The sequence below is a fragment of the Echinops telfairi genome, unplaced genomic scaffold (genome assembly GCF_000313985.2).
Source record: "Echinops telfairi isolate 266 unplaced genomic scaffold, ASM31398v2 ScPeMD7_18;HRSCAF=68, whole genome shotgun sequence".
Lineage (NCBI taxonomy): Eukaryota > Metazoa > Chordata > Mammalia > Afrosoricida > Tenrecidae > Echinops > Echinops telfairi.
In genome coordinates, this window is record NW_022103915.1 from 118,328 (window position 1) to 146,210 (window position 27,883).

The 27,883-nt window shown below is 46.9% G+C and overlaps 2 protein-coding genes across 2 annotated transcripts in view; one reads left to right on the top strand and one right to left on the bottom strand.

The window, feature by feature from the left end:
• Nucleotides 1-27,883, bottom strand: part of TEX22 (testis expressed 22) — a 28,537-nt gene that overhangs the window by 384 nt on the left and 270 nt on the right. The window contains exon 2 of the mRNA XM_045288024.1: nucleotides 65-190. Coding sequence (XP_045143959.1) covers nucleotides 65-190 — 126 coding nt within the window. The remainder of the gene's footprint in view (nucleotides 1-64; nucleotides 191-27,883) is intronic.
• Nucleotides 6,234-27,829, top strand: LOC105979996 (40S ribosomal protein S7-like). The gene is made up of 3 exons (XM_045287747.1): nucleotides 6,234-6,259; nucleotides 23,839-24,433; nucleotides 27,761-27,829. The coding sequence occupies exons 1-3, from the start codon at nucleotides 6,234-6,236 to the stop codon at nucleotides 27,827-27,829; spliced, it is 690 nt and encodes a 229-aa protein (XP_045143682.1).

Here is a 27,883-nt window from a genome sequence, read left to right on the forward strand (position 1 = left end):
GGCCGGGAAGAGGGGACCACGAACCCCGCCCGGCCGGTCCCTCCTTCCCCCTGACGCCTCGCACCCTGTAGTAGGTCTGGGTCCCGGCCACCGGCTTCTCCAGGCCGCCCAGCATGGCCCGCCGCCGGCGCTCGTCAATGCTCAGGCTCCAGTGGCGATTCGGGCGCCGGACCTCGGCGGGCTCGGCCACCTGCAGGACAGGACACGGGTCGGCGCGAGCCACCGGGGGAGGGTTGGGGGGCGGCTCTGCGCAAACTCCACGCAGTCTTACTTTGCACAGTGGCTGGGCCACACACGAGGCAAGAGGCTCGGGTACACCCTCCCCCCCAAAGTCTGAACTAGTGCCTCCCCCACGCCCATCTGCTCCCCTGCTGGTGGGCGGCGGCTTCTACCGCTGGGGCTTGACTGACCGGTGCTCACATTCCTTTGGGGGACTGAGGGGCAGGGCAGGGCAAGCACCTCCCCAGGCTCCTCTAAAATGAGCTCTGGAGCCGCGAGAAGGAAAGTACGGGCCACGGGCCGGTCAGGCGGTGCGGAGGAGACCGACCGTTAGCGCCTCCGGAGGCTGGGCGGCCGCGGGAGAGGTCCAGGAGGCCGGCCCTGCGCACAGGCGTCCTAAGGGGCCGCACGGGATGCTGGAAATCGGGGATGAGAATGCCCACCCTCTCTCCCCTCATTCTGCACCAACCAGAGAGCCTGCCCGGCTCCTTTCCCACCCCCACCCCCACGGGAGGGGCTGGGCGGGCAGCCACAGTCAGCCGGCTCAGAAGAAAGATGAGGCTTTGGGCTCCTGCAAGGATGGGCAGCCTTGGAAGCCCTAGGGAGCAGTCGGGGGAGCTGGAATGGGCTCTGTGGAAGCTAGGAAAGGGATCTTTCTGGCAGTAAGTGGCCTGCTGAAGAGAAAGGCCCAAGGACTCTGACAGCTGACCAAGCACCCAAGCACTTGTGGGCGCAGGACTTTCCATCGGCCACGCGGGCCTCACTCTCAAGCACAGGACAAGAGCCGAATCCCCAGAAAGAATGCAATCCAACTTGGACTCGTTCCTTCTATTTCTTTACCACGGTGTCTGTCAGTGTGTAGTGTGTGGTGGGCGTGTTGCTGTGATACTGGATGTTATGGGTTTTTTCAAACACCAGCAGGGTCATCAAGGTGAACAAGTCCCAGTGGAGCTTCCAGACCCAGACAGACTATGATGAAGGGCTGGCCTTCCCACTTCTGAGGGCTAGCAGATGAGAACCTTCAGACAACAGTGGAAACTGTCAGCGCCGGAAGGAAAGGCATGCAGCCCATGAGCAGCCTCCTCAAATGCCTCCTTCCGTGTGGAAAGAGTGCGGATCAGGGTTCAAGGAGGGCTTAGGGACCACCTGGGATTTGCAGGTGACACAACTTTCCTTTCTAAAAGCCAGGAAGGCCTGAAGTTCTTGCTCGGGCAGATCAAGGACCGCAGCCTTCAGTGTGAATTACAACTTGGTGGAAACAAGACCCAAATCTCACCACCAGGCAACAGACATCAAGACAACTGGAGGAAAGATTGAAGGTGTCAAGGATTTCATCTGGGACCCATAATCGATGCTCATGGAAGCAGGAGTCGAGTTCAAACGGCTCACTGGATTGGGTAAAAATCTGTGGCACAGGGTCTCTTTCGAGTGCTGCAAAGCCAGGATGGTGGGCTGAGGACTAAGGTGGGCCTGACCCAAGCCAATCACCTCCCATGCATGTGAAAGTTAGACACTGAATACAGAAGACCGAAGAATTTCAACTATGGTGTTGTTGAAGAGTATCGAAAGTGTCATGGATTGCCGAAAGAACAGCTGCAAAAATCAATTAATCATGGGAACTTGGGATGCCGTAAATGAAATGGGCACATAAAGATTGTTCTAGGCATTAATGAGCTGAAATGGATGGGTCAGAGAATCACGGTTTAGGCTCATCATCACAAAGGAACTTTCAAGATCTGTTTTGAAGTCTAGTGCTGTCTGTGATGAGATTATATCTATCCATCTTTAAGGAAATTCAATCAATACAACTATTGTTCAAATTTATACACCAACCACTAAACCTAGTGATGCAGAAACTAAAGAATTCTACCAATGTCTTCAGTCTGAACTTGATCAAATGTACAATCAAGACACATTGATAATTATTGGTGATTGGGATGCAGAAGTCGGAAGCAAAGAAAAAGGAGCAGTAGTTGGAAAATAACGTCTTGGTGATAGAAACAAAGCTTGCACGAGAGAATTTTGCAAAACCAACAACTTGTTCACAGCAAATACCCTTTTCAACAATACGTGGACTTCTCCAGACTCTATACACAGGAGTCTATAAATTAATTAGTAACATAAGGACAGAAAAATGACATGGACATCAGGAAACATCCTTCTAATTAGCCTGGGTGAGAGAGAAAATGAAGACTGGTAGTTCCATAATCTGGTGTCAACTTGCGAAGGGGTGGAGTCTAGCTTGTCAGTCAGATTGCAGCTTGATTACTTCATTTGGAGGCACCATGGAGACAGCTCACTAGAGGCTGACAAGATACATGGAGCTATGGCTAAAGTGGTGGAGCTGGAGGAGCCATGTGGAGTCCCATGCCAGTGTTGAGATGCTTCCACTGCCTCTGGATTCCCAAGACGTCCCACCCACTGGCCTGTGATCTTCCTGCATTTGGTGTCATTGTGTGTGTTGTGTGTGTCTGAAGAGGAGTTTATAGGTTGTTATCGGACATTTGGGCTAATATCGGACTTATGGACTTGATCTGGACTGGGCTGGGATGTTTTCTCAATATCCAATTGCTTTTGTATATAAAGCTGTTTCTTATATACACCATGAGTGTCTATGGATTTGTTTCTCTAGTCAACCCGGACTAACACAAAGACTGAAAAGCCAATGTGTTTAGAATGAATGACAATGAGTGTAGCTACATCAAAACACTGGCGGGTAGCCAAGCTGTCCTCGCAAGACAAACTAAAACAAGTAGGAAAGAGTAAGCAAATCACTCAAGAACCTGGAAAATCAACAACAAAATAGTTTCACTGAGGTTGAAAGATGGGACTCAGAAAAAGGAACAAATGGTAGACCATGATTACAACGGTTTCCTTGGAAAACCAATACTGTGTGGTCACTCTGTCCCGGCGCTCTCACCCACGCTACTCATATTCAACATTATAATTGTCGCCAATAATTCATATTTACTGCCATGGAGTTTTCCTCTTGTATGAATTGCATGTCCATAAAGCACCTTATTCTTGTATTGAGTTTTACTTTTAATTTTTAGCTTCCTATTCCCACAGGAAGAAGCCCTAGTGGCACAGTGGTTATGTATTGATCTGCTAACAGTAAGGTCAATAGTTGGACACCCTTAGCTCCGAGGGAGAAAGACGGGGATTTCGACTCCCATAAAGAGTTACAGTTTCAGAAACTCATTGGGACAGTTCCACCCTGCCCTGTAGGGCTGCTCTGAGTCAACATGGACTAGATGGCAGTGAGTTTGGTTTCTCACAGGAATCAAGTCGATTACATCTGTTGCAAAAGACGATGGAAGCTCAGGATCATCATCAGTCGGAACAAAGTTAAGGGTCGACCATGGGACAGCTTCTTAGTTGCTCATATGTAAGTTCAAGCTGAAATGGAACGGAAATTAAGTAGGTCGACAAGAGCCCAAATATGACTTTGAGTATATGCCACCTGAATTTAGAAAGCATTTCAAGAATTGGTGTGACTACAAGTTGTGGCACGACATCAAGGATATTATATAGGAAGAAAGCAAACGGTGAGAGAAAAGAAAAATAAAGTCAAAATAGGTATCAAGCGTGAATCTGAAACTCGGTCTTCAACATAGAGAGGAGCTGAAGTGAAGGTAAAAAATTACGTAAGAATCAAAAAAGCTGAACAGAAGATTTCAAAGAGCTGATCAAGATCAAGCACTGTAAGGAAATGTGCAAAGACTTGGAGTGGAAAGAAGAACAAGTTTGTCATTTCTCAAGCAGAGGAAACGGGATGGGAGCTTCCAGCCTTGAGTTGCAGGACTGAAAGGTTCTGTGGGCAAACTATTCAATGATATAGGAAGCACCCAAAGAAAGCATAGAGAATTCTCAGACTCCAAACTCATGCCATCAAGTCAGTGCTGACCCAGGGCGACCCGCCTGTGGGCTTCTGAGACTGCAACTGTTTAGGGGAGTAGAAAGTCCAGTCTTTCTCTGGAGGTGCTGCTGGTGGTTTCAAACTGCTGACCTTGTGGATCACAGCCCCACATGTAACCACTAAACCACAAGGGCTCTCCAGAGAACTATTGTACCAAAAAGACGTGGTCGACTTTCAGCCATTACAAGAGGTAGCATATGATAAAGAACTACAGTATAGAAGGCAGAAATTCAAACTGCGCTGAAGGTATCAGAGGAACACAAGTCTCCAGGGGCTGACAGCGTACTAACCGAAATAACGGCTGCAGGGCCAGAGGCACGCACTCACTGAACCACGCCATGAAATCTGGAAGATAGCTACCTCGACAGGCAGGCTGGAAGAGATCAATACTTGTGCCCATGCCAAAGAAATGTGATCCAACAGAATGTGGGGATTATAACACGATATCCATAATATATGCATCTATGAGATGGACTGACGGACTGGTCTCAAAGATAGCAACAGTTGTGTGGCACGGGGCCAGACAATGTCTCACTCTGTTGTATGTAGGGGCACTATGAGTCAAACCAACTCAAAGGCGCCTAACAATAACATTCTTAGCATCATTTTGCTGGGCATAGAATTCAAGGTTGACAGTTAATAAGGTGGCCTGGTGGCAAAGCGGGTTAACGTATTGGGCTGCAAGACACAAGGTCAGGAGTTCCAACCCAGATTCCAAATCAGACTCTCCAGGGGGAAGATGAGGCTTTCTGCTCCAGTGAAGATTTGCAGCCTTGAAAACCCACAGAGACAGTGCCGCTCTGTTCGATAGGGTTGCTATGAGTCAGAACCAGCTGGATGGCATGAGTTTGGTTCCGTATGAGTTTTGAACATGTGGCAATTACATAATTCTGTGTCAACTTGAAGATATAAAATGGCACCCAATGGCAGTGGAAGAATCACAGGGCTCGGCAGGTCTCAGTGTGGCTCACCAGCAGGAAGGTGAAGCAGAGAGAGGGGAGGTTCTCAGGATCCTCCTTAGGAGAAGGTTACACCCACAACAAGGCACCATCAGGCTGTGACCTGATTGACAGGCTACACTCCACCCCTACACCTTGTGGTTAGCAGCCCAATGAGTAACCCACTATTCACCCTGCTTGAGATTTATTGGGCTCATGCGACAACAGTCTCTCTTTACTGTCTGCGATAACCAGTCTTTAAGATGGCACCAGTGATTCTCACTTTCAGTATTCATGCCCTCGTGTTGTCCCCTCCCACATTCACTAAGGATGGCTAGTGTGACCAAGACTGTGAGGTGGGCTCACACATGGCACCAATTTGTGTCCTTCTAGATCTGGTTGCAACACTAGCAGCAACAGTGTTACCCATTGAGTACTATAGGGATGATGGCGTGTAGCTTCCAAGACTAAATCATAGAAGATATTAGAGCCTCCTGCTTGGTCTCTCCAGATGCCATGTCAGGGGAAACTCAAGCAGTCTCATGGGGAAGTCCACATGGTAAGGAACTGAGGCCTCCTGCCAGCCACTGGGGTGAGCTCCTGTGGAAGTGACCTCTCAGCCACAGCTGAGCCTCCAGACAATGGTAGCACCAGCTGACACCACATGCAGGGAGATCCTGAACCAAAGCCACCCAGCGGACCAGTTCCCGGATTTCTGACCTATCGAAACTGAGATTGTTAAAAATTACTGATTTACCCCATTACCTTTGGGGGATTTTTTTGATGCAGCAATCAGTAACTGCCAAAACACTACATACATTTTAGAATGAGTTTTCAAGAATCATATATTTATGTTCTTTTAAAACTGGGATTGCACTGAATTATTTTGGGAGAAATTTGGCAGGTGAAAAAGTGAAATCTTTCTATTTAATAATATGGTGTACATTTCCATCCATAGCAATGCCATTGGCTGCTAGAACAACAACAAAAAAACACCGTCCAAAGAAATACCACTATTTTTGGTATTTGAATCGAAGACGGTGAGCCTTGCTTTCTTAGACACAGCATCGGGAGAGCCCAATCACTGGAAAAGGCCCTCGTGTTTAGTCACGTGGAGGGCCGGCAAAGATGAGGGATGCCCCAATGGTACAACAGCTATGGCGAGGACACAGCAGATCCCGAGGTAATGCTTCACTGTACATACGGTAGCCACAATTAACACCTGTTACACTGTGTCATCTCATCGTGTTAGGTATTAAACAAGAATAGATTTAATTCTAATGATTGCTTGGTTTCCGTTGCTAAAGTGAATGGGATTCTCTTTTCTGGTTGGCAATTTTTACGGAACAACTTCATCTTTGAGTGATGAGTTTCTGTCTTACCTTCCTCTGCTATTACTGCTCAGAGTTTTTAGGGCTGCTTTGCATGGTTATTGCAGGCAGATATTTTCTCTTTGCCGGTGGTGACCAATGAATCTTTCATTTTCAGATATACCCAATTTATTCTTCATAACTTAGGGCACAGTTTCGGCTTTTCCATGTCGTGTTTAATACTCCAAAATGTGATAAAGCATGCTTTCAGTGATGTGCGTCACAGCTGTCAAATGCACCCCCTATACCTTACAGAAATGCCCACCTGTCTTTTCCTACTTTGTCAGGGATCCAGATTCCTGTGTTTTGTATTGTATTGAAGGAAAGTAACTGTGTTTATTATTCTCAACATTGAATGGACTAATCATGTGATTCTCCTCCTGTCAGTAATGTGCTGCTGTTGTCATCAGGTGCCCTTGAGTCAGGGTTGGTTTGTAGCAACCTCTCTTCCCTTGTCTTCTCTTGTGCCATCCTTACAACTGTTGTGGGGTTGCAGCCAATCCAAGACAGGTTTGTTTGTTCGTCTCGCAGTCCACCATGTAGTCGGGATTCTTTCCCAGCACCACAATTCGTCTTGGGTCTCCCTTCTGCAATGTCCGACTCTCACATGCATAGATGATTGAAAATACTGCGGCTCGGGTCAGATGCACCTTAGTCCTCGGCGTGACAGCCCCACTCTTCAACACTTTAGGGAGATCTTGTACAGCAGATGTGTCCAATGAAATGCATCGTTTGACTTCTTGACTGCTGCTTTCATGAGCATTCATTATGGATCCAAACAAGATGAAATCCTTGACCACTTACACCTTCTCTCCTCGGCTTGTCCAGTTGCGGGGCTTTGCTTTTCTATACACAGAGCTCATCCAGACTGAAGGCTGCAGGCCTTGATCATGGACTGGAGCCTCTTATTAAGGTAGATCACTTTATTGATGACTTCCAAATGTCTTTGTCTTTGGGATGCAACTTTGTCATTTACTCATTTAATGGATTGGATGTGGCAGGGACTGTTGTCAGCACTTGGGGTTGGGTGGGGTGGCAGTTACATAATCTCTTGTCAACGTGCGAAGGGGTGGAGTCTAGCCTGTCAATCAGGTCACAGCTTGATGACCTCATTTGGAGCCTCTAAGGAGATACATAGCTGACTGGAGGCCAGATACACAGACACTCCCTGCGAGACATTCCTGCTGACAGGTCACATATAGTTTTGCTGATGGCGGCTAGAGCCCTGGAGCTGGAGGAGTCATGTGGAGACCCACGCCAGCTCTGAGATGCTTCCACCGCCACTGGATCTACAAAACTTTCCGCTCACTAGGCTGTGATCTCCCCATATTTAGCGTCATTTCATGTGTTTTGTGAGTCGAAAGTGGAATTTATAGATTAGTATTGGATATATGGGCAAACATCAGACTTATGGGCTTGATCTGGACTGGGCTGGGATGTTTTCGCTATATTCAGTTACTCGTTGATATAAAGCTCTCTCTTACACATATCTGAGTCTCCCTGGATTTGTTTCCCTAGTCCACCCGGACTAACACAGGTGGGAACCACAGAGTCAAAGTCCCTGGTCCCTGGAGGAGCGTGTGGGTGTGAGCACTGGGGGGCATCATTGCGGACTGGACGGTCAGTCTTGTAGATGCCACTGAGCTAGATTTGGTTGCCACTACTCAGGACTTTCTCATCTACGCCTGGATTAGACTGGTGAACCCTTTCTCTCTTTTATCTTCCTGCCCCAGGTGGCGAATCAGGGCTACAGCAGCTCGGCAGGAGGAGCTCCTGTGGGAAGCTGAATCAGCATCGCCCAGACCTATTCCTGTCAAGGTGACTTTCACTCACAGTGACTCTGCAGGACAGAGTCGAGCGGCCCCATGGGCTTTCCGAGGCTGTCCATCTTGATGGAAACAGATGGCCCCACCTTTCTCTCACTCACACACTCACGGCCATCGGGTCAACGCCGACTCACAGGACAGCGCAGAGCTGCCCTGGTGGGTGTGCCAGGCTGACAGTGTGGGAGCAGACAGCTGTGTCTTTCCCTGCAGAGTGGATGGTGGGCTCACCGCTCACCTTGCAGTCACCATCCCAACTCAGAACCACTGTGCCACCAGGACTGCTTCCGGAGGGGCTGTGGTTAGGTGCCGTCGAGTGGTTCCAACTCATGAGGACCCTGTGTCCAACAGAACACACCACTGCCGGTGCTGTGCCCTCTTCACAACTGCTCTTCTGTTGGAGCCCATCAGTGCAGCCCCTGTGTCCATCTGTCTTGTCGAAGAAGGTCCTCCTCTTTTCCACTGTCCCTCCGCTTGACCAAACACGACGTCCTTCTCCAGGGACTGGTCTCTGCTGACAACACATCCACAGTATGTTAGGCAAAGTTTCACCATCCTCGCTTCTGAGGAGCACTCTGGGTGTACTTCGTCCAAGACAGATTTGTTTGTCCTTTTAGCCGTCCATGGTACTTTCAATAATCTCCTCAGCACCATTCAAATGCACCGATTCCTTTGCCTTCTTTATTCAATGCCCAACTTTCACATGTATATGAGGCGATGGAAAATACCGTGGCTGGGGTCCGGCACACCTTAGTCCTTAACGTACCATCTTGGCTTCTCAACACTCGGAAGTGGTCTTGTGCAGCAGACTGACCCCAGGCACAGAGAGGCTAGTAAGTTCAAACTGCCCACTTTCTGGTTAGCAGTCGATCGCTTTAACAGCAGTGCCACCAGGGCCCTTCATCACCAGTGGGGAATCACTTACTTCTTATTTTTAATTATTTCATTTACTTCACATTTTTGCATTTCATGGTACTGGCAAATATTTTTTTACTAATCATTTTATTGGGGGCTCTCACAGATATTATGACAATCCATAAATCAATCACATCAGATGAATCCCTATAGATGCGGCCATCATCATGTTCGAAACATTTTCTTTCTACTTGAGTCCCTTGAGATCAGCTCCTCTTTATTCCCTCCTTCCCCTACCCTACACCACTTAGTCAATGATATATTATTCGTTTCTTTTTTGGGGAAAGGTTTAAGGTCACACCCAGAATTTTTATTTATTTATTTTCTAAAATCAGATAGATTATTATTTTCATATCGTACACCGTTCTTCAATGTAGCCCTTCACCCAGAGTTCTGTTATTCATCCCCCTCGAGGGGGGTTATGCATCCATCATTGCCATCAGTTTCCCCTTATGCCCCTTATCCCCTCCCTTCCTATGCCCCTGGTATTGGGCTATGTATATATATTTATAGGTAAAGCACTAAAGTAGCAGACGGACTTTGGTCATCTACTTGGGTCTTCCCTCAACACAAGAACACTTTGTTCTAATAATGTGGTACTGTGTGATACTCACCTTCCCGACCAACATGATCGCTAAAGACAAAATGGGTGCATAAGCAAATGTGGTGAAGAAGGCTTATGGTGCCCAGATATAAAAAGATACAGCATCTGGGGTCTTAAAGGCTTGATGTTAAACAAGAGGCCATCTAGCTGGGAAACAAGAAAGCCCACATGGGAGAAGCACACCAGCCTGTGTGATCACGAGGTGTCGATGGGAACAGGCATCAGAAGTTCAAAAACAATCATCACATCGACGACGACGTGAAGGAGACGGGTCAGAGTGGAGACCCAAAGACTATCTGTGGATAATTGGAAACTCTCTCACGGAAGAGACACATGGAAAGGACGAGCCATCCAGGGTGCAGTGTGGCACAGACGAAACACACACATTCCTCCAGTCCAGGGGTGTCAAACTGGGGACCTGTGGACTGCATGTGGCCCCGAGTTAATTTTTTGTGGCCCTAGTCACTATACTCTGAAATAAAATGTAATGAGGGAACTGTGTGTACGGTACTGCCTTGATCTCCCCTAAGCGCTATTTTCTTCATAACATTTTTTTCTATTTTCATTTTATTTCAGAGCATTGTGGGTCACAAAAAATTACCTCGGGGGGGCTGCATGCATCCTGCGGGCCACCAGTTTGACACCCCTGCTCTAGTTCTTTAATGCTTCCTCCCCCCCACAATCATAGCCCCAGTTTGACCTCACAAATCCTGTTAGACCAGCGTATGTACACTGGTACAGATAAGAGCTTTCAATACATGGAATCCAGGATTGATAAACCCCTCAGCAGCAGTAATTTTCATTTACTTCTGGATTGTGTGTGGTTATTGGTGGCCACGAGTTTATATGCATGCCTGTTCTTGTGTTAAGTCAGCTTTGGCACTACTACGTCAGGAGTCCTGGTTGTGGACTGGTTCCGTGCTGGACTGCTAACAGCAAGGTCAGCAGCTCAAAACCACCTGCCACTCTGAGGGAGACAGATGAGGCTCTCAATTGCCACAAAGAGTTTAGAGTCTCAGAAACACACAGCGGTAGTTGTACCCTGCCCTGTAGGGTCACTAAGACTTGGGATGGACCCAATGGCAGTGAGTTTTTTTGTTTTAATCCAGATAGTAATTTTCAGAATCCCCTCCAATGTTCTGAAAGCTCACAGTGAAATGCCTTTTCCACTTCCTGTGTAAGGGGCTCTGCAGGCCTTCTCAATCATGGGGCCTGAGTCTCTAGCTGCCTCTCTGCTCAGTCTCTCCACTCTCTGTGGCCAGAAGCTGGTGCTCCAGGGCGAATCCCTGCTCTTTTCTTCCGCACTCCCAAGTCTGTGTCTTTTGGTTCTGCTGTCCAAGGTTTTTCACTTCACATTCTGCCCCTTGACGGAACATTTCAATTCTGCTCACTTGTTTCATTTCTGAGGCCCTCAGTATTTCCTCTGAATGTTTCTTTCAGGAAAAAATGTCATCTTTCTTGTTTCGGGCACAGAATCTCTTCTCTTCCTTTTTTGCGGGTGCAGATTCTGTTCTCCTATGAGTTTTCTTCCGTTTCTCCAAGCTTCTTTCTACATGCAAGGGAGGGTGCTGTCATGGCCTGCGGGGCACGGCGGTTCACCCTTGCTGTATCCAGCAGGATCCAACCTCCAGCATCTTTCCTGCTGCACCAGTTACATCCCTGACAGTTATAAGGGTTTTCAAATGCAGGTAAGAAAACACCACGGCCTTTTAATTCCACTCTCCCCACACACCGTTGAGCTGGCCCTGCCCACTCCCTGGTGGCTGGGGCAGCTGATCTCTGCAGCATGCAGACACCTTCCCACCCCTCTGACATCTAGCACAGGACAGTACCCCACCCCTCACAATTCAGCTTCCCCAAGGCAGAACCCTGTCTTCTGCCTGTGAGGGGCCAGGGGCCTACTGGCTCCTCATCCTGCCTTTCAATCGTCCTCCTCTGCTCAGCTCCCCGTTAAAGGCTGTGGGGCTAGGCGCTCCCAGCCTTGGCCACCCTGGGAGACCTGCTCCTGCTTTACCACCATTGCTGCTCCATCCTGGGTGACTGCTTCTCAGTCACCTTGACCACCATGCTGGGGGGTTTCGGGAGGGACAAATCCAAAAAGCCAAACAAACCACTGCTGTCCAGCTGCTTTGGCTCAGTGACCCTGGAGAGCAGATAAGAGAAGATGGTGGCTTCAAACCGCCAACCTTGAGGTTAGGTGCTTAGGAGCCCACCATGTAATCCCTTATGCCACCAGGGCTCCTGAGCATGGGTAATCTATAATGATTCTGTTCACGCCATCTGCCCCTGCTGAATACAGCAGCCCTGACACATGATATGAGGCCCTGACCTCTGCTTTCTCCTTGTCCACTATGGGTGACCCTGCTGGAATTTGAAATATTTGTAGCATAGCTTCCAGCACAGCAGCAACACGCAGTTACCTCAGGATACCAACCTGAGAGGTGAGTGATGGTGCTGAGTTCCCAGAAGAACTTGGGAAGGAAGGCAGGGGGTTCATATTCAAGGGCACGCTCCCAAAAGGGGACTGGAAGATTCAGCCCATGATGGTCTTAAGTGCATCTTCCAAACTAAAACAGACTCTGAAGAAGAAAGAACGCTCCACTTCTAAGGGATTAGCCACTGAAAACCTGAAGATCCGGGGCAGAACTTTGTCTGATGGCTGGAGAAGAGCCCTCTGGTGGGAAGGCCTCAAAGTACAACTGGGAAAGAACTACTTCCTCCAAGTAGAGTTGACCTTGATGATGTAGATGGAGCAAAACTCTCAAGACCTTCTTTTGCTGATGGGGTACATGCAAAATGAGAAAAAACAGCCCCAAATACCCCTTAATAATCAGAATATGGAGTGATGAAGCATGAACCTAAGGAGGCTGGAAGTCAAAAAATTAAATGGCACATAACGATTAATATCCTAGGCCTCGATGAGCTGAAACGCACTGGCATTGCCATTCAACATCAGACCATCTGCTTGTCCACCGTGCTGAGGATGACACCGTGGAGAGGAATGGGGTCACATTCACTGTCAAAAACGTTGGCTTCTGGTAGAACGTGGCAGCACAGGCAGGTACTCGATATCCACCCTCTGGAGCAAAGCTTTTTAAAAACTGGGAAGAAGCAAAAGCCTTCTGAATCGCTTAGGTAGGAGAGATGAGCGGGCCAGACCAACTGGGGGAACCGAAGGGAGATGCTCACATAGGGAGGCTGGGAAAGGCAGCCAATTCTCAGGCTCTGAATGCCCACCAAGCAGGTCCTCCCATGGCACAGAAGACCCCAGTCCATCAGACTGGGAGAGAGACACATGGGGGCTACTTCTTTGCTCCCCACACCTGCCAGGTGAGCGGAGGTATACTCAGGACCTAATCTACCCTCACTGTGAACAGTGGCACCCTTTTTCCACACACCTGAGATGCACAGGGGAAGTGAACAGGGAGCCTGAAATACACTGGTTTCCCCCACAGCCCCAGGGTTGAGACCCAGGCCGACATATTTGTTCACTGATGACACCTGTAGGCACTGAGATTTGACACTCAGCGTTAGCAAGGACACAAACTCCCGACCCTGCACTGAGACAAAGGCATATTCATGGTAGGTGTTTGTTTCTGTGTCTTTTCAAAGTGGCTTTGTTCTGAGAGGTGGCTGCTTCAGTCATTGGCTTACACTTCCTGACAACCACAGAAAGCAAACTCAAGACAGGGGCTCTGACAAAAACGGGCCACTAGCTCTGGCTTTAGGATTTGGTGTTCTTCTGGGATTATTTTTCTTTCTTTTGTTTTGTTTATTTGATTGCTTGCTTGTTTTTATTTTTCCTACCGAGTTTGTAAGGGGAGTAAGGTTGTTTGTTAGGTTTTGTTATTTGAGTATCCCTTAGTTCTTGTTTTATTTATTTGTCATCATTCCCTTCTTAGAATTAGCTATCGCCACATGACTGAGCCATCCCTGAATCTTCAACAGCTACAACTAGTGGGCAGGGAACATCACCCACTCCAATATCACCCAGTCAACGAACAGAAACAAACATAAAAATATCAGTATGTCTTGGAAGCAGCAGAAAATCTCAGTACACATGAGAAAACAAGACAGGTGGCACAAGAGCGTGGCCAAAGCACAGATTCTGGGGAGGAAAAGGCATGGGAACTCTCCATGAGGGAATTCAGAAGAATTATGATCAGATGGAGGAAAACACCAATACAGCTATAGAAAACAAAACAAACACACAAAAAACACTGGAACAGCAACCTAACAAAGCAAGACAGACAGACAGAAAGAAGGAAAAGACAAGTAAAAACATCATACAACTCCAAATAGAAATTCAGAAGATAAAAAGCTAAGAATCTAGACAACACGTGGAGAGGGCACAGCAGAAGAACTGAAGCAACGGGAACCCAGCTTCGTGAGCTTTCAGGCAAACCCTGAGACAAAACACAGGAAGAGCCATTCATAAAACGAACTGGAACTCTCAACAAAGCCTAAGCACTATGTGGGGGCAGTGTTGAAAGACTACTTATATTTGGTAAACATTCCAGAACAGGGAAAAGAAAACACACACACACAATTGTCCATCCAGGACATACTGGAAGAATATTTCACTGACATCATGACAGGAGAAAATAAATTTTTAAGATGCTGAAAGAACCCAAACAGAATTAACCAGAAAAGAAAGTCACTGGGAGGGAGGGAAGGGAAAAAAGAGGAGCGGATGCCAAGGGCTCCAGGGAAAGCAGCTGCCCAGGAAAGAATGATGGCAGCATCTGGACAAAGAAAAGAAAAATTCAATACTTAAAAAAAAGCACAAATGACACATCACAGGTAAACTTTCCAACATGGAAGAAAAGGAAGGAATTCTGAGAGTAACGTGAAAAAGAACAGTTACCCAGGAAGGAGAATCGTAAGATAAGCTTGTAGTTGTCAACAGAAACAACGGGACAGAAGTTAAGGGAAGAACATATGTAAAAGTCTGAAAGGAAAAAAGCCAGCCATGAATCAAATATCCAGTAAAATGATCACTTAAATATAAGAAGAAATAAGTATATTTTTCAGACAAGGAAAAAAATTAAAGAAATTTGTAAAAAACAAGAACAATGTTTTCATAGGACAAAAAATGCTAATGGGAATTCTTTGGACAGACAGTCAACGACAACAGCTGACAGCAACCCACGGTCAACATACGTGGCACAACCCTCAAGAAACCAGCCCACTCCAGCAGCACGCAGCATGAAACAAACGCCCCAAACTGAAACTAGGGAGCCAGAGGTAACATTCCACAATCCAGAAAACGACAAAGTAATAGAAAAGATAAAGCAGCTGTGAGACACTTGAATAGAAAGCCAAGTAGTTTTCGAGAGAACAGACTACCTTAAACCTGGAACAAAAAGCTAACCTCAAAGACAGCAGTGAAACTCCATCAAAATAAAAAAGCAGCAAACGGTAAAATAAAAATAAAGAAAGCAAAGGGAAAAATGCCAAAAGCCCCACTAACAAAAGACTCAGCACAGAAAATCAAGATGAAAAAGAAATTAATAACATCAACAAAAAACACATAGAAAAGTAATAGCAATAAAATCATACCTATTGATGAGAACCCTGAACTTACCCGTCAAGAGACAGAGACTAGCAGAATGGATAAGGAAACAGGACCCATTAATATGCTGCTTACAGGAAATACACCTTAGATGTAAAGATTAAAAACAGACTAAAAATTAAAGAATGGAAAAAATATGGGGCTAAAGCAATAGTAAAAACAAATAGGAATGGAAATATCAATTTCAGATAATACAGACTTCAAAGTAAACACTATCCTCAGAAACAAGGAAGAGCATTATACTACAGAACAAGAAGACATAACCATAATAAACATCTATGTACCTAATAAATGACACTCAAAATATATTCATAAAACTCTTAGAGTTGAAGGGAGAAATAGCGATACTAAAATAATAGAAGATTCTAATACACCACTGTTCAGGAAGGACAGATCAAAAGAAAATAAAATCAGTAGACACAGAAGAACTATTAATCAACTTGATCGTTTAGATCAGCGGTTCTCAACTTTCCACATGCTGTAACCTTTTAATACAGTTCCTCATGTTGTGGTGACCCCCAACCATAAAATTATTTTCATTGTTATTTCATAACTAAGGAGCTCTGATGGTATCGCGGTTTGAGCATCAGCTTTCTAAGCTACTTCGTAACTGTAATTTTGCTACTGTTATGAATGGTAATGTAAATATCTGGTATGCAGGATGTATTTTCATTATTACAAATTGGACATAATGAAAGCATAGTGATTAATCACAAAAATAATATGTAATTATACATTGTGAAATATTTATTTCTAATGAAATTGTACCTTGAAGCGTGGTGTAGCATGGGTAATAGTCTTCATGGCGGGTACTCCTGTGTGGGCATATCTGCATGTGGGCGGACCCGCCTGGAGACGGATAGAGGAGCGGTGTCTCGGTTCCTAAGACCATCAGGAATAGTGTTTTCCGATGGTCTGAGGCGACCCCTGTGAAAGGGTTGTTCGACTCCCAAAGGGGTCACGAACCAAAGGTTGAGAACTGCTGTCTTAGATAAAGTTTCTCTCACAGAACACTCCACCTAATAAAAACACATAAACATTCTTTTCCAGCACACACAGAACATACTCCAGCATAGACCAGGTTAGTCCACACAGCAAGCATGAACAAATTTAACAAACACCAAGGAGACAGCAGTGATCAACAGGTCCAGTGGGGCATGGGAGAGGAGGAGGAGGGGAGAGGGGATGAGCAAATAACGACAGGGACAGGGGGATAGCAAGGGATCTAAAGTTGGTGGTGAGGAGGGGGTAGTATTCCTGGTCATGTTTGATTCCTTGAAATGTATCTGAGAGGAATTACTGAGAGGTGAATGATGGGTACACATGAGAGTGGGGCAAGTGGAGAGGAAAAAGAGAGAGGAAAAAAGAAGAAAGTAAAAATAATATATATACTTATAAATAAACATATGTAAGATGTAAATATATAAAGATAGATGTACTTGTCTATATGTGTATATAAATATAAGGAGGAAGCAGATGGACATTGGGTCTCTACTTAAATCGTACCTCAGTACAAGAATGGCTTGTTCGAATAATGTGGCATTATATGATACCTACCTTCCTGACAAGATCACTGAAGACAAAAATGGGTGCATGAGCAAATGTGGAGAAGAAAGCTGATGGTGCCTGGCTATTAAAAGATATAGCATCTGGGGTCTTAAAGGTTTGAAGTTAAACAAGCGGCCATTTAGGAGGGAAGCAACTAAGTCCACATGGAAGAAGCACACCAGCCTGTGGGATTATGAGGTGTTGACGGGAATAGGTATCAAATTCAAAAATAAGCAATCAGATTGATGTGAAGGAGTGTAGACAGAGACCCAAAATCCACCTGTAAGATAATTGGACGGTCCCTCACAGCAAAGCCTAACAGAGGGATGATGTATCCAGGATGTGGTACAGCACTGATGAAGCACATAAACTATCCTCTAGTTCTGTTTTTTGACATCTTGCCTTTATATATATATAATAAGAAACCCCTGGGGTTTCTTTTTGCCATTTCCAGCGAATATGAACTCTTCCTTTTTTCCACAGAAGTTGTCATTGTGTCAAGTGCTGTCAAGATGGTTCTGACTCATCGGAATTCGATGGACAACGGAACAACACACTGCTTGGTCCATGTGCCGCCCTCACAACACTGCTACATCTGAGCGCATTGCTGCAGCCACCGTGTCAACCGTCTCAATAGCGTCTTCACTTTCTGCTTTCCCAAGGATGATGTCCTTCTCTGGGGGCTGGCCCTTCCTGATAACATGTCCCAAATACATCAGACAAAATCTCACCATTTGCTTCCAAGGCACATTCCAGCTGAATTTCCTCCAAGAGAGGCTGGCTCATTCTTCTGGCACGCTGTAGGATACCTCCAGGACGCCCCACCACACCATCATCTCCCCCAGTCGTCCTTACCCACTGCCCAGCATCCGCATGCATGGTTTGGGGCAGACGGACCTTCGTCTTCAAAGTAGCATCTTTGCTCTTTCATACTGTAAAAAGCTCTCTTGTAGATTTGCCCAGTGTGGTACATCGTGATTTCTTAACTGCTGCTTCATGAGCTCTCAAGCAAATGTGCAATCTTTTGTTCGTTTGTTGACTATGAGCTTGTTGATTGGTCCAGTTGAGAGGATCTGGCTTACTTACACTGAGCTGTAACCCACGCTAAAGGCTGTAGTCTTTTATCTTCATCAACAGCTGAGTGCTCTAAGGCTTCCTCTACGTCAGCCTGCAGGGTTGTGTCATCTGCATATTGCAGGTTGCTAATGAATCTTTGCTCAAATTCCGTATTTTCTGTTTATGATGCGGTTGTTTACTAGTCTTGTAAGAATTTTTTATATTGTTGTGAGGTGCAGTGAATCACTTCCTAGGGCCCTTCTAGCCAGTCTTTATAACTTTCTCACCAAACAACTAGGTGGGGGTATGCAAATGTGAGGTGTTTGTTGTCCACCAAGGGGTTGGGCAGCTTGCTAATAGTGTAACCAAGCTGGATGGCACCCTGTGGCGGCCTAGCTCTTGGCTGCCTTTGAGTCAGCTCCTACTCATAGGCACCTTACATAACCCAGAACAAAACGCTGCCTGGCCCTGCACCACCCTCACAACCGTTCCCACGCCTGTGTCCAGTGGGGCAGCCACCATGTCCGTCCATCTCATCAAGGCCCTTCCTCTTTGTCACTGTCCCTCTCCTTTACCAAGCACGATGTCCTTCTCGTGGGACCAGTTTCTTCTGGTACATGTCTAAAGTGTGTAACATGAAGTATTGTCAGCGTTGCCTCTAAGAGTCATGCTGGCCATACTTCTTCCAAGACTGACTTGTTTGTCCTTTTAGCAGTCCATGGCACTTTCAGTATTCTTTGGCGGCAACACACTTTGGACACGTTGGTTCTTCTTCAGTCTTCCTTATTCCATGTCCAACTTCCACACGTGTATGAGGCCACTGCAAATAGTCTGGCTGGGGTCAGGCTCCCCTGAGTCCACAGAGCAACACCCTTGCCCTTCAGTTCTCTAAAGAGGTCTGTGCTGCAGACTTAACAACGCAATCCGTCTTTTGATCTCTTGGCTGCTGCTTCCATGAGCACTGACTGTGGATCCAAGCAAGACAAAATCCTGGACAATTTCAACCTTTTCTCTATTTATCATGATGCTACCTGTTCGTCCAGTTGTGAGAATTTTGGTGTTCTTAACATTGAGTTGTAATCCACACTGAAGGCTGCAATCCTTAATCTTCATCAAGGTCGTGTCATCTACATATCAGAGTGTTAATAAGCCTTTCCCCAATCCTGATGCTGCATTCTTCTTCATATAATCCATCCTCTGGGGGTGGGACCATGCAAAAAAGGTACATGGAGCCCTAGTGTGGGGATTGGTTAGCTTTGCCATCTGCTAGACTTAAAACGATTCAGTCCACAGGTGGGAAGGGGATCTCACAAGCACTTCGAAAGAACAGCCAAGAGTAGAGTGTGTCCTTTGAGTCTGAGATCCCTGCCATGAGAACCTCCTTCATCCAGGAGATGCCAGAGCCGGTGAGAAACAGCAGCAGAGGCCGCAGGACCAGGAGACTGGCAGGAGACAGAGTTGTGGACTTCCTGACACAGAGTGAGAGTTGAGGGCCTGTGGGCAGAAGGCTTCCTGGCTAAATGGGGTGCTTCTAGGCACTTGGTGGAGCTTAGTGATGTGGAGCTAGAGCTCAGGCCCTTCAGGCCGAGGCTTACTGGTACCGTGAGATACCGCTGGACACTTACTGGCAGAGGAAAGCGGTTGTTTAACACTTACTCCTTCAGGGCAAAGGCCAGAGCGAAGCATGCCTGTGGACACTGCTGAGATATCCTGACTGAAGAATTTTATGCTGAGTCATTTCTGATCCTGAATTGTAGCCTGTTACTTCCCTAAAAAACCCCATAATCCTAAGTACTGTCCGAGTTCTGTGTGGCCATTGCAATGAACGATGGAGCCCAGCACAGAGAGAGTGCCACAGATGTGGTCGGTGTCACATGGGTCTGACATTCAGCTCCTTGGAATCAGCCTTGGGATGGGGATCTTGATTCTCTTTCCCCCTCGAGAAGTTAGACACCCACCATGTCATTTTCCCGCATGTCATCCATTCTGACTGGAGAAAGATCCCGTAGAGTCACAGCCCCAGAAAGTCACAGGAGCAGTTCGACTCTGGGCGTACGGGGCTGCTATGAATCAGAAGGCACTCGACGGCGGTGAGCTGGGTTTTCAGTCGGCTTCAGTTCTCCAAGATCCAGAGAGCAGGCTGTTGTCTCTGGTCTTCATCAGTGCGTCTTCAAGTCCTCTTCACTGTCGCAAACGCGTTTCTGTCATTTGTATATCACAGTTTGCTAATGAACCTTCTCCAGTCCCGATGCCACACTCTTCCTTACATGGCTCAATTTCTCAGACTGTTTACTCAGAATACAAAATGAAAGCTTGGTGAAAGGATACAAGGCTGGTGCGCACACCTTTCCTGATGTGAAACCATGGAGGAGCCCCTGGTTTTGCTGGGACGGTTGCCTCGGTTCCCTGTGAGCACAATTAAGTTCTGGAATTCCCATTCTCTGCAATGTTATCCATAGTTTGTTATGATCCACAGTAGAATGCCTTTGCAGATAAACAAACAAAATACACACAGGCAGACATCTTCCAGGGAATTCTCTGCTTTTGTCGAAGCCCCATGTGACATCGGCACTGATATCCCTGTTCTATGTCCTCCTCGGATTTCACGGTGAATTTCTAGCAGTTCCCTTTAGATGTATTGCTGTAACCATTTTCTCCCCCAATGATTTCCAGCAAAATTTTGTGGAAATTTCTACATTCTGTTGAATCCCCTTTCTTTGGAATGGGCACAAACATGGCTCTTCTGTGTGGCTGTTCCCTCCCCGCCCCCATACACACACTTTTTTTTTTTAACCTAGATGAGTGCCTACTTCCAGAATTACATCCACTTGTTAAAATTTCTCAATTGGTATTCTGTCAACTTTGGGAACTTTGTTTTTTCCAATGCCTCAGTGCATTTGAACTTCTTCCTTCAGTGTCATTGGTTCTTTATCATATGTTACCTCCTCAAATGTGTGAGCACTGACTGATTCTTTTTGGTAGAATAATTGTGTATCCCCTCATCGGCTTACAGTGCTCCTGGTAATGTTCCACATTTTGAACCAGTCAGCAGAGGTAGCAGGTCCTCAACACTGCTGCGGACCTTCACTGTCTTCACGGACTAGTTCTCGGCAAGCTCCTTAATCCAGAGAGAAGAGCCAGCCTAACCACTGTTTGCAGGCGGACAGAATTTCACAGGATTTCTGAGCTTGCACAGACTTTGACTTATGACCATGTTTCCTACTGGTGATGCTTGGTGTCTGCAGTTGTCTTTGTCCACACTGTTGATGCGCTCATGCAGGGCTGTCCCTGGGTGCCACCGAGTCAGCTCCCACTCATGGCGACCCGATGTGCCCAGAATGAGACACCGAGAGGCCCTGCAATGTTCCAGTTCGTGGCTGCAGCCGCTGTGGTGGACCGTCTTGTCGAGGGCCTTCCTCGTTTGCGCTGTCCCGCTACTTTACCAAGCACGACAGCCCCTTCCAGAGACTGGTCTCTCCTGACAAAGCAATGTCTCTCCGTCTTCGTTTCTAAGGAGCATTTCTTCCAAGACAGATTTATTTGTCTTTTTGGCAGCCTGTGGTACTCACAATATTCTTTGCCAGCACCGTAATTCAAATGCATCAATTCTTCTTTGGTCTTCCATATATACAATGTCTAACTTGCACGTGCATGTGAGGCGATTGAAAATACCATGGCTTGGGTCAGGCGCACCTTAGGCTTCATGGCACATCCTGGCTTTTTGACTTTACAGAGGTCTGGTGCAGTACTTGGTCTGATCTCGTGACTGCTGCTTCCATGAGTGTTGTTCCATGATTGTGGATCCCAGCAAGATGGAAACCATGACAGTTCTTGGCAGCCTCACGCTGGATTTCTGCATCAATGTCCTGGGTTGCTGCCAGGTCGGACATGACACAGAACTCCCAGGCATCAAGCCAGCTCTCACTATTTGTGTGAGAAGTCCTGCCGCCCCACAGGTTTGCCCGAGGTGGTGACGTGCTTTGGGATGTTTGCCCATCTGATAGATGGAAAATGGCATCTCTGTATTCCTTCTATCTGTGTTTCTCTTACAGTGAGGGAGGTGCAGCATCCTTTTGGATGAGAGACTTCCTGTGTCTCCATTTCCTGCCCTCTAGAGTGCTTCCTCCTGGTCTTTGGCTCTGCCCTATAGCAGACTGCTGGCTGCTTTGTGTGTGTTTGTGTTAACATTTTACAGTGAGTTGGGTGAAGGGTTACAGAGCAGGACATCACGTTTATATTCAACAATTCATACACATTTTGTTCCATTTTTTGCAATCCCCACAATGTAACATCTCTCACTCCATGTCCTCCCTGGGTTGCCTGTTCCTATTCCTCCTTTCTGAACCCTCTGAACATCATCCTATGGTCCACACTACCCTTCTGATCTCAAAGGGGTTATTCTCAGGTGGGCCTCCCTCCATAGTGTTACTGCTCCCTTATAAACCTATTGTTTGGCTGAGTCACGGGGTGAGTTCAGTTCTACCTGATGGGTGACTTAGGGCCATAGAGTTGGGGTTTCCACCCATCTCTATCTGGTGTAGCCTGGTCTCTTTTGCAATTTTAGGACCTTTCACCATGATTCCTTCCTGAGCACTTGGTAGAGGTGGCCATGTACCAGCTAATTCTGTCTCAGGGCCACAAAGCCTGGGATTCTAGTGATGCACGAATCCTCTGGATTCCTTGTTTCCATGAACCTGTGATTTTCCTCACTCACCTTTGCTCCAGAGGAGGAGAGACCAATCATTGTTTTTATGACCCCAGTTTCCACTCACCAGAGCAAGGTATTGAACACTCTCTCTGCGGACTTGTAGTGTCCCCTGAGCCTCTGGTCCTTAGTCCTCAGCCCCAGTGACTCATGCCCTCAAGGCATCTGGTTATGGCTATTTCCATAGCTTTTCCCGGTACAGTCCACCACATTTACGGGTGTACTTGCGGCAAGGGTAAATACACACATACAAATACCCTCCGTATACGTATATACACACATACAACATAGACAGGGGCATACTCCCACTCTCCCTCCCACACGGGTTCAGCCATGTGTGTCTACCCAGACAGCTATGTGCAGGTCACCACTGTTGTCTGTAGAACAGTATTGACCTCTGAGGCCAAGAACTCTTCCATTCCTCTCAGTGGCTTCTGCCTCCATACCTGTTTTGTCAACCTCCCTTTTATTGTATTTATTGTCTTCTTGTCTCCCCTTCACCCAAGTTAACTCCTGTCTGCCCTCTAGCCAGTAGCTTACCACCCCCCCCCCACCAGAAACCATCAAATAAGATTTCGTTTCATGTGAAAATCTCTTAACTTTTTTTACTAGTTATTGTTAGGGGCTGTCAAGTTGGTTCATAGTCACCCTATGTCCAACAGAATGAAGTACTGACAGTGCTGGGCCATCTTCACACGGTTCTTATGCCGCAGCCCATGGCTGCAGCCTCTGTGGCCGTCCATTACCTCGAGGGCGATGGTAGTTGCACAACTTTGTGTCAACTTGAAGATATAAAAGTGTAGAAGTGGAGTCTAGCCTGTCAATCAGGTCACAGCCTGGTGGTGCCTCTTTGTGGGTGTGAGCTCCCCTTAAGGAGGGTCCTGGGACCCTCTCCTCTCTGCCTTCACCTTCATGCCTGTGAGCCACGCTGAGACCCACACAAGCCCTGTGATGCAGTCACCACCATTGGGGCCATGCAACCCTGTACCCACTGATCTGTGATCTTCCTGCATTCTACATCATTGCATGTGGCTGCATGAGTCTGAAGAGGGATTTATGAACTAGTATCGGACTTATGGACTTGATCTGGACTGGGATGCTTGCTTGATATAAAAGTACTTCTTAGAGATTCGACAAGCTCTCACGAGACTTTGGCTTCTTCCTAGGCTGGCAAGAACACCCAAGTTCAGTTCAAGCACAAAGATCGTGAAGCCCAATGGTGAAAAGCCGGATGAATTCGAGTCCGGCATTTCTCAGGCTCTTCTTGAGCTGGAGATGAACTCAGACCTCAAGGCTCAGTTAAGGGAGATGGATATAACGGCAGCCAAGGAAATAAAAATTGGTGGTGGTCGGAAAGCTATTATAATCTTTGTTCCTGTTCCTCAACTGAAATCTTTCCAGAAAATTCAAGTCTGGCTAGTACGGGAACTGGAGACAAAATTCAGCGGAAAGCACGTTGTCTTTATTGCTCAGAGGAGAATTCTGCCTAAACCAACTTGGAAAAGCCGTACAAAGAATAAGCAAAAGCGTCCCACGAGCCGCCCTCTGACAGCGGTGCACAATGCCATCCTTGAAGACGTGCTCTTCCCAAGTGAAACTGTGGGCAAGAGAATCCGGGTCACGCTGGACGGCAGCAGGCTTATAAAGGTTCATTTAGACAGAGCACAGCAGAACAATGTAGAAAACAAGGTTGAACACTTTTCTGGAGTTTATAAGAAGCTTACGGGCAAGGATGTTAATTTTGAATTCCCAGTTTCAAATGTAAACAAAGATGACAGAATAAAATATTATTCCCAATAAAAATAAATAAATAAATAAATAAATAAATAAACTTACTTCTTGATAGAAAGCTCTCTCTTACAAATACGTGAGCGTCACCAGATGTTTCTCCAGCCAACCCAGCCTAACACAGGGCCTTCCTTTTTCACTGTCCTTTCACTTTACCAGCTATGACATCCTTCTCCAGGGACTGGTCTCTCCTGAAAACATGTCGAGAGTACGTGAGATGAAGCCTTGCCATCCTTGCTTCTAAGGAGCACTCTGGCCAGACTTCCTCCTAGACGGATCTGTTTGTTTGGCCGTCCATGGAACTTTAAATATTCTTCACCAACACCATAGTTCAAATGCATGTTTCCCCCAATCTTCTTTATTCAATGTCAAACTTTTTTTTTTTTTTTCAATGTCAAACTTTTACATGCATACGAAGCAATTGAAAATATCGTGACCTGGGTCAGGTGCACCTTAGTCCTCAAAGTAACATCTTTGCTTTTCAACACTTTACAGAGGTCTTGTGTAGCAGATTGGCCCCATGCAATGAATTGTTTGAGCTCTTGACTGCTGCTTCCATGATCATTGATCGTCAATCCGAGCAAGATGAGATCCTTGACAATAGCAGTCCCATATAATATTTGTCCCTTTGTGACTAGCTCAGCACAATGCCTTCCAGGCTCATCTTTCATGTGGTCTGAGGTCTTGCACAGATTTGCTATTACCCTTTAAAGTTGCAATGAAATTCCACTGTGTACATACACTGTTGTTAGTCGTTGGTATGTGCTGTTGTTAGTTTTTGGTATGCATTGATGCTAGTTATTGGTATGCTCTGTAGTTAGTTGCTATTGGCATGTACTATTGATAGTTGTTGGCATGTACTGTAGTTAGTGGTTGGTGTGCATTCATGTTCTCTGTTGGTATGCACTGTTGTTAGGTGATGGCATGCTCTGTTGTTAGTTGTTGGCATGCATTGTGGTTAGTTGCTGCTGGCATGCAGTGAGTGGTTGGTACGCACTGCAGTTAGTGGTTAGTATGCACTGTAGTTAAGTGTTGGCATGCACTGTGGTTAATTGCTGTTGGTATGCACTGTTGTTAGTTATTGGTATGCACTGCGGTTTGTGGTTGGTGTGCATTTTGCAGTTAGTTCTTGTTGCCAAGCACTGTTAGTGGTTGGTATGCACTATTGTTAGTTGTTAGTATGCACTGTTGATAGTTGTTGGTATGTACTATAGTTAGCTGCTATTGGTATGCACTGTTGTTAGTTGCTATCCAACTGATCCCAATTGTGCAACCTATGTATGCAGAGCAGAGCTGCCCATAAGGTTTCCAAGGGAGGGAGGGACCTTTCGGAAGCAGATTGCCAGGTCTGTTGATTCATCCTTCCAGCGATGGGCTCTCCGGCTGTTTCTAGCTTTGTGCGGTTATCAAGAGTCCTGTAATGTGCGCCTCTCTCTGTTTCTCTAGGGTGTACACCAAACAGGGAATTGCTGGGCCATATGGTATTTCCATCCCAGCTTTGGGAGGAAGCAACATATTCCTTTCCACAGTGCCGTGAGCTGCTTTTGATGCACTGCTACTGTACGTCAGCAAGGCGAGTCCTTTGATGACTGGGCAGCTTGGATTCTGCCCAGGTTGCTGATTACCTCTTGACTTTGCTCCGGCAAGCATTCTGCCTCAGTAGGCCTGTTCCGGTCATCAGAGAACATCCTTTTTTCCCCTTGATGGCTTCTGAACTCGGAGGTTGTTTACAAGTCCCTACTCTACAGCTCTAGTGGATTTCGACCAAGGTTTCTTCTAGTAGGTTTATGGTTCATTTTTTCACTCTCAAACCTCTGGCTCACTGGGCTTTATCCTGGTGTTCCTCAAAAGATCTGCCTACAACTTTCTTTTATGTTTTTTTAAAACTCTTTGTCAATTCTCTCTTCCCACCCCTGCCTTGGCTTGAGAGCTTCTTGACCACGCATCAAGTTCTGTTGTTCACGGACCAGGCAGCTTTAATAAGTGAAGCTTTGCAATGTGACCAACAAGGTGCTGAGACTGGAGACATCAGGCTACTTTTGCTCAACTCATTTTCTTTATGAACTTCAGATGGTTTGCTGGGTTAAAAAAGCCACCTTTTAGCATATGTATGTATATATTTGTGATTGCATTAAATTCATGCACTACTCTAGGGAGACAGCCCCCATGCTGCTAAGTGTACCCATTCAAAGCTCTGGCTTCTCCGTCTTCCAGGATGGTTCCAGACTTTTCCTCCAGGAGGTTTTGCTCTGTTCTTGTTCTGTTCCCCACCCATCAGCCAGCCTTTCCTGACCTCCTTTCTTCTCATGGCTGGGTTTCCATAGAAAAGGCCCGTTTCGGAACCTTGAGTTTGCATTCCCCTCGTCCTGAATTCCCACAGGACTGGCTCTGGTTGGTTCTCAGGCTGCCCATTTCATGGGGTGTCGTCATCACCCCCTCCCACTCAGCTCACCTCTGCCTATCTTCTGCTCTGCCTGGGTCGACCCAGGTAGCTTCTGCACCCTTCTCCCTCCTTCATGTGCTGTCACTCACTGAACTCACTGCCATCCGGTCTGTTCTGACCCACAGTGACCTCATAGGACAGAGCAGGTCTGCCCTTGTGGGTTTCTGAGGCTGTCAGTCTTTATGGGAACAGAAAGCTTCCTCTTTCTTCCACAGAACAACTGGTGGGTTTGAACTGCTGACTTGAGGTTGGCAGCCCCAGTACCCTCCCGTGACACCAGGGCTCTCCATCTTGACAGGTGAGCAGATTGGGGCTCAGGACCTGAGAGGGGAGGTTCCCTGCCCTGCCAAACTTGCAACATCCCCTGAGGTATGGCCACCACCCCTGGCCACCTCTCCCCCTATCCTGAGGGTCTCTGCCTTTCAGAAGCCCCCTGGGTCACAGTCAGTGGTGGCACCTCTCCCAGGGCTTAGGACAGTGGAGGGAGGAAGCAGGTGCTAACATCATTGTCTTGACAGGGGTCTGACACCAGGGATGGTAGGCTGACTCTGTCCCTCACACCAGAAACGGGGGCATCAGCAGAGATACACCTGGGCCTTTGTCAACTCTGTCCAGGCCAGTTCATGTTCAAAGTCCTCCTCTGCTGCCTGATGGGGCCTCCACATAGCTCTCCTGTCCTGGCCTTGCCCCACCAGGCTGCTACCCACCACAGCACACATGACCACTGCGTCCTCCTCACCCTCTTCTTCCTCCTGGGAGCCATCACCACCACTACCTGGTGTGTCCACACCTGTCCTGAGAGTCTGTCCCTATCATGTGGTGCCCTCTCTGCTGCCTTTTGGGCACCTTGGGCCCAGGAGACCAAACGAGGGCCCGTGTGGCTGGTTCTGGGGCCCTCCTCCTCCTTGCCCCTCAACACAGGCTGACACCCACAAGCCACCCAATGGACTCCAGGAGGCCTCTCTGCATAGTCGGTTCCC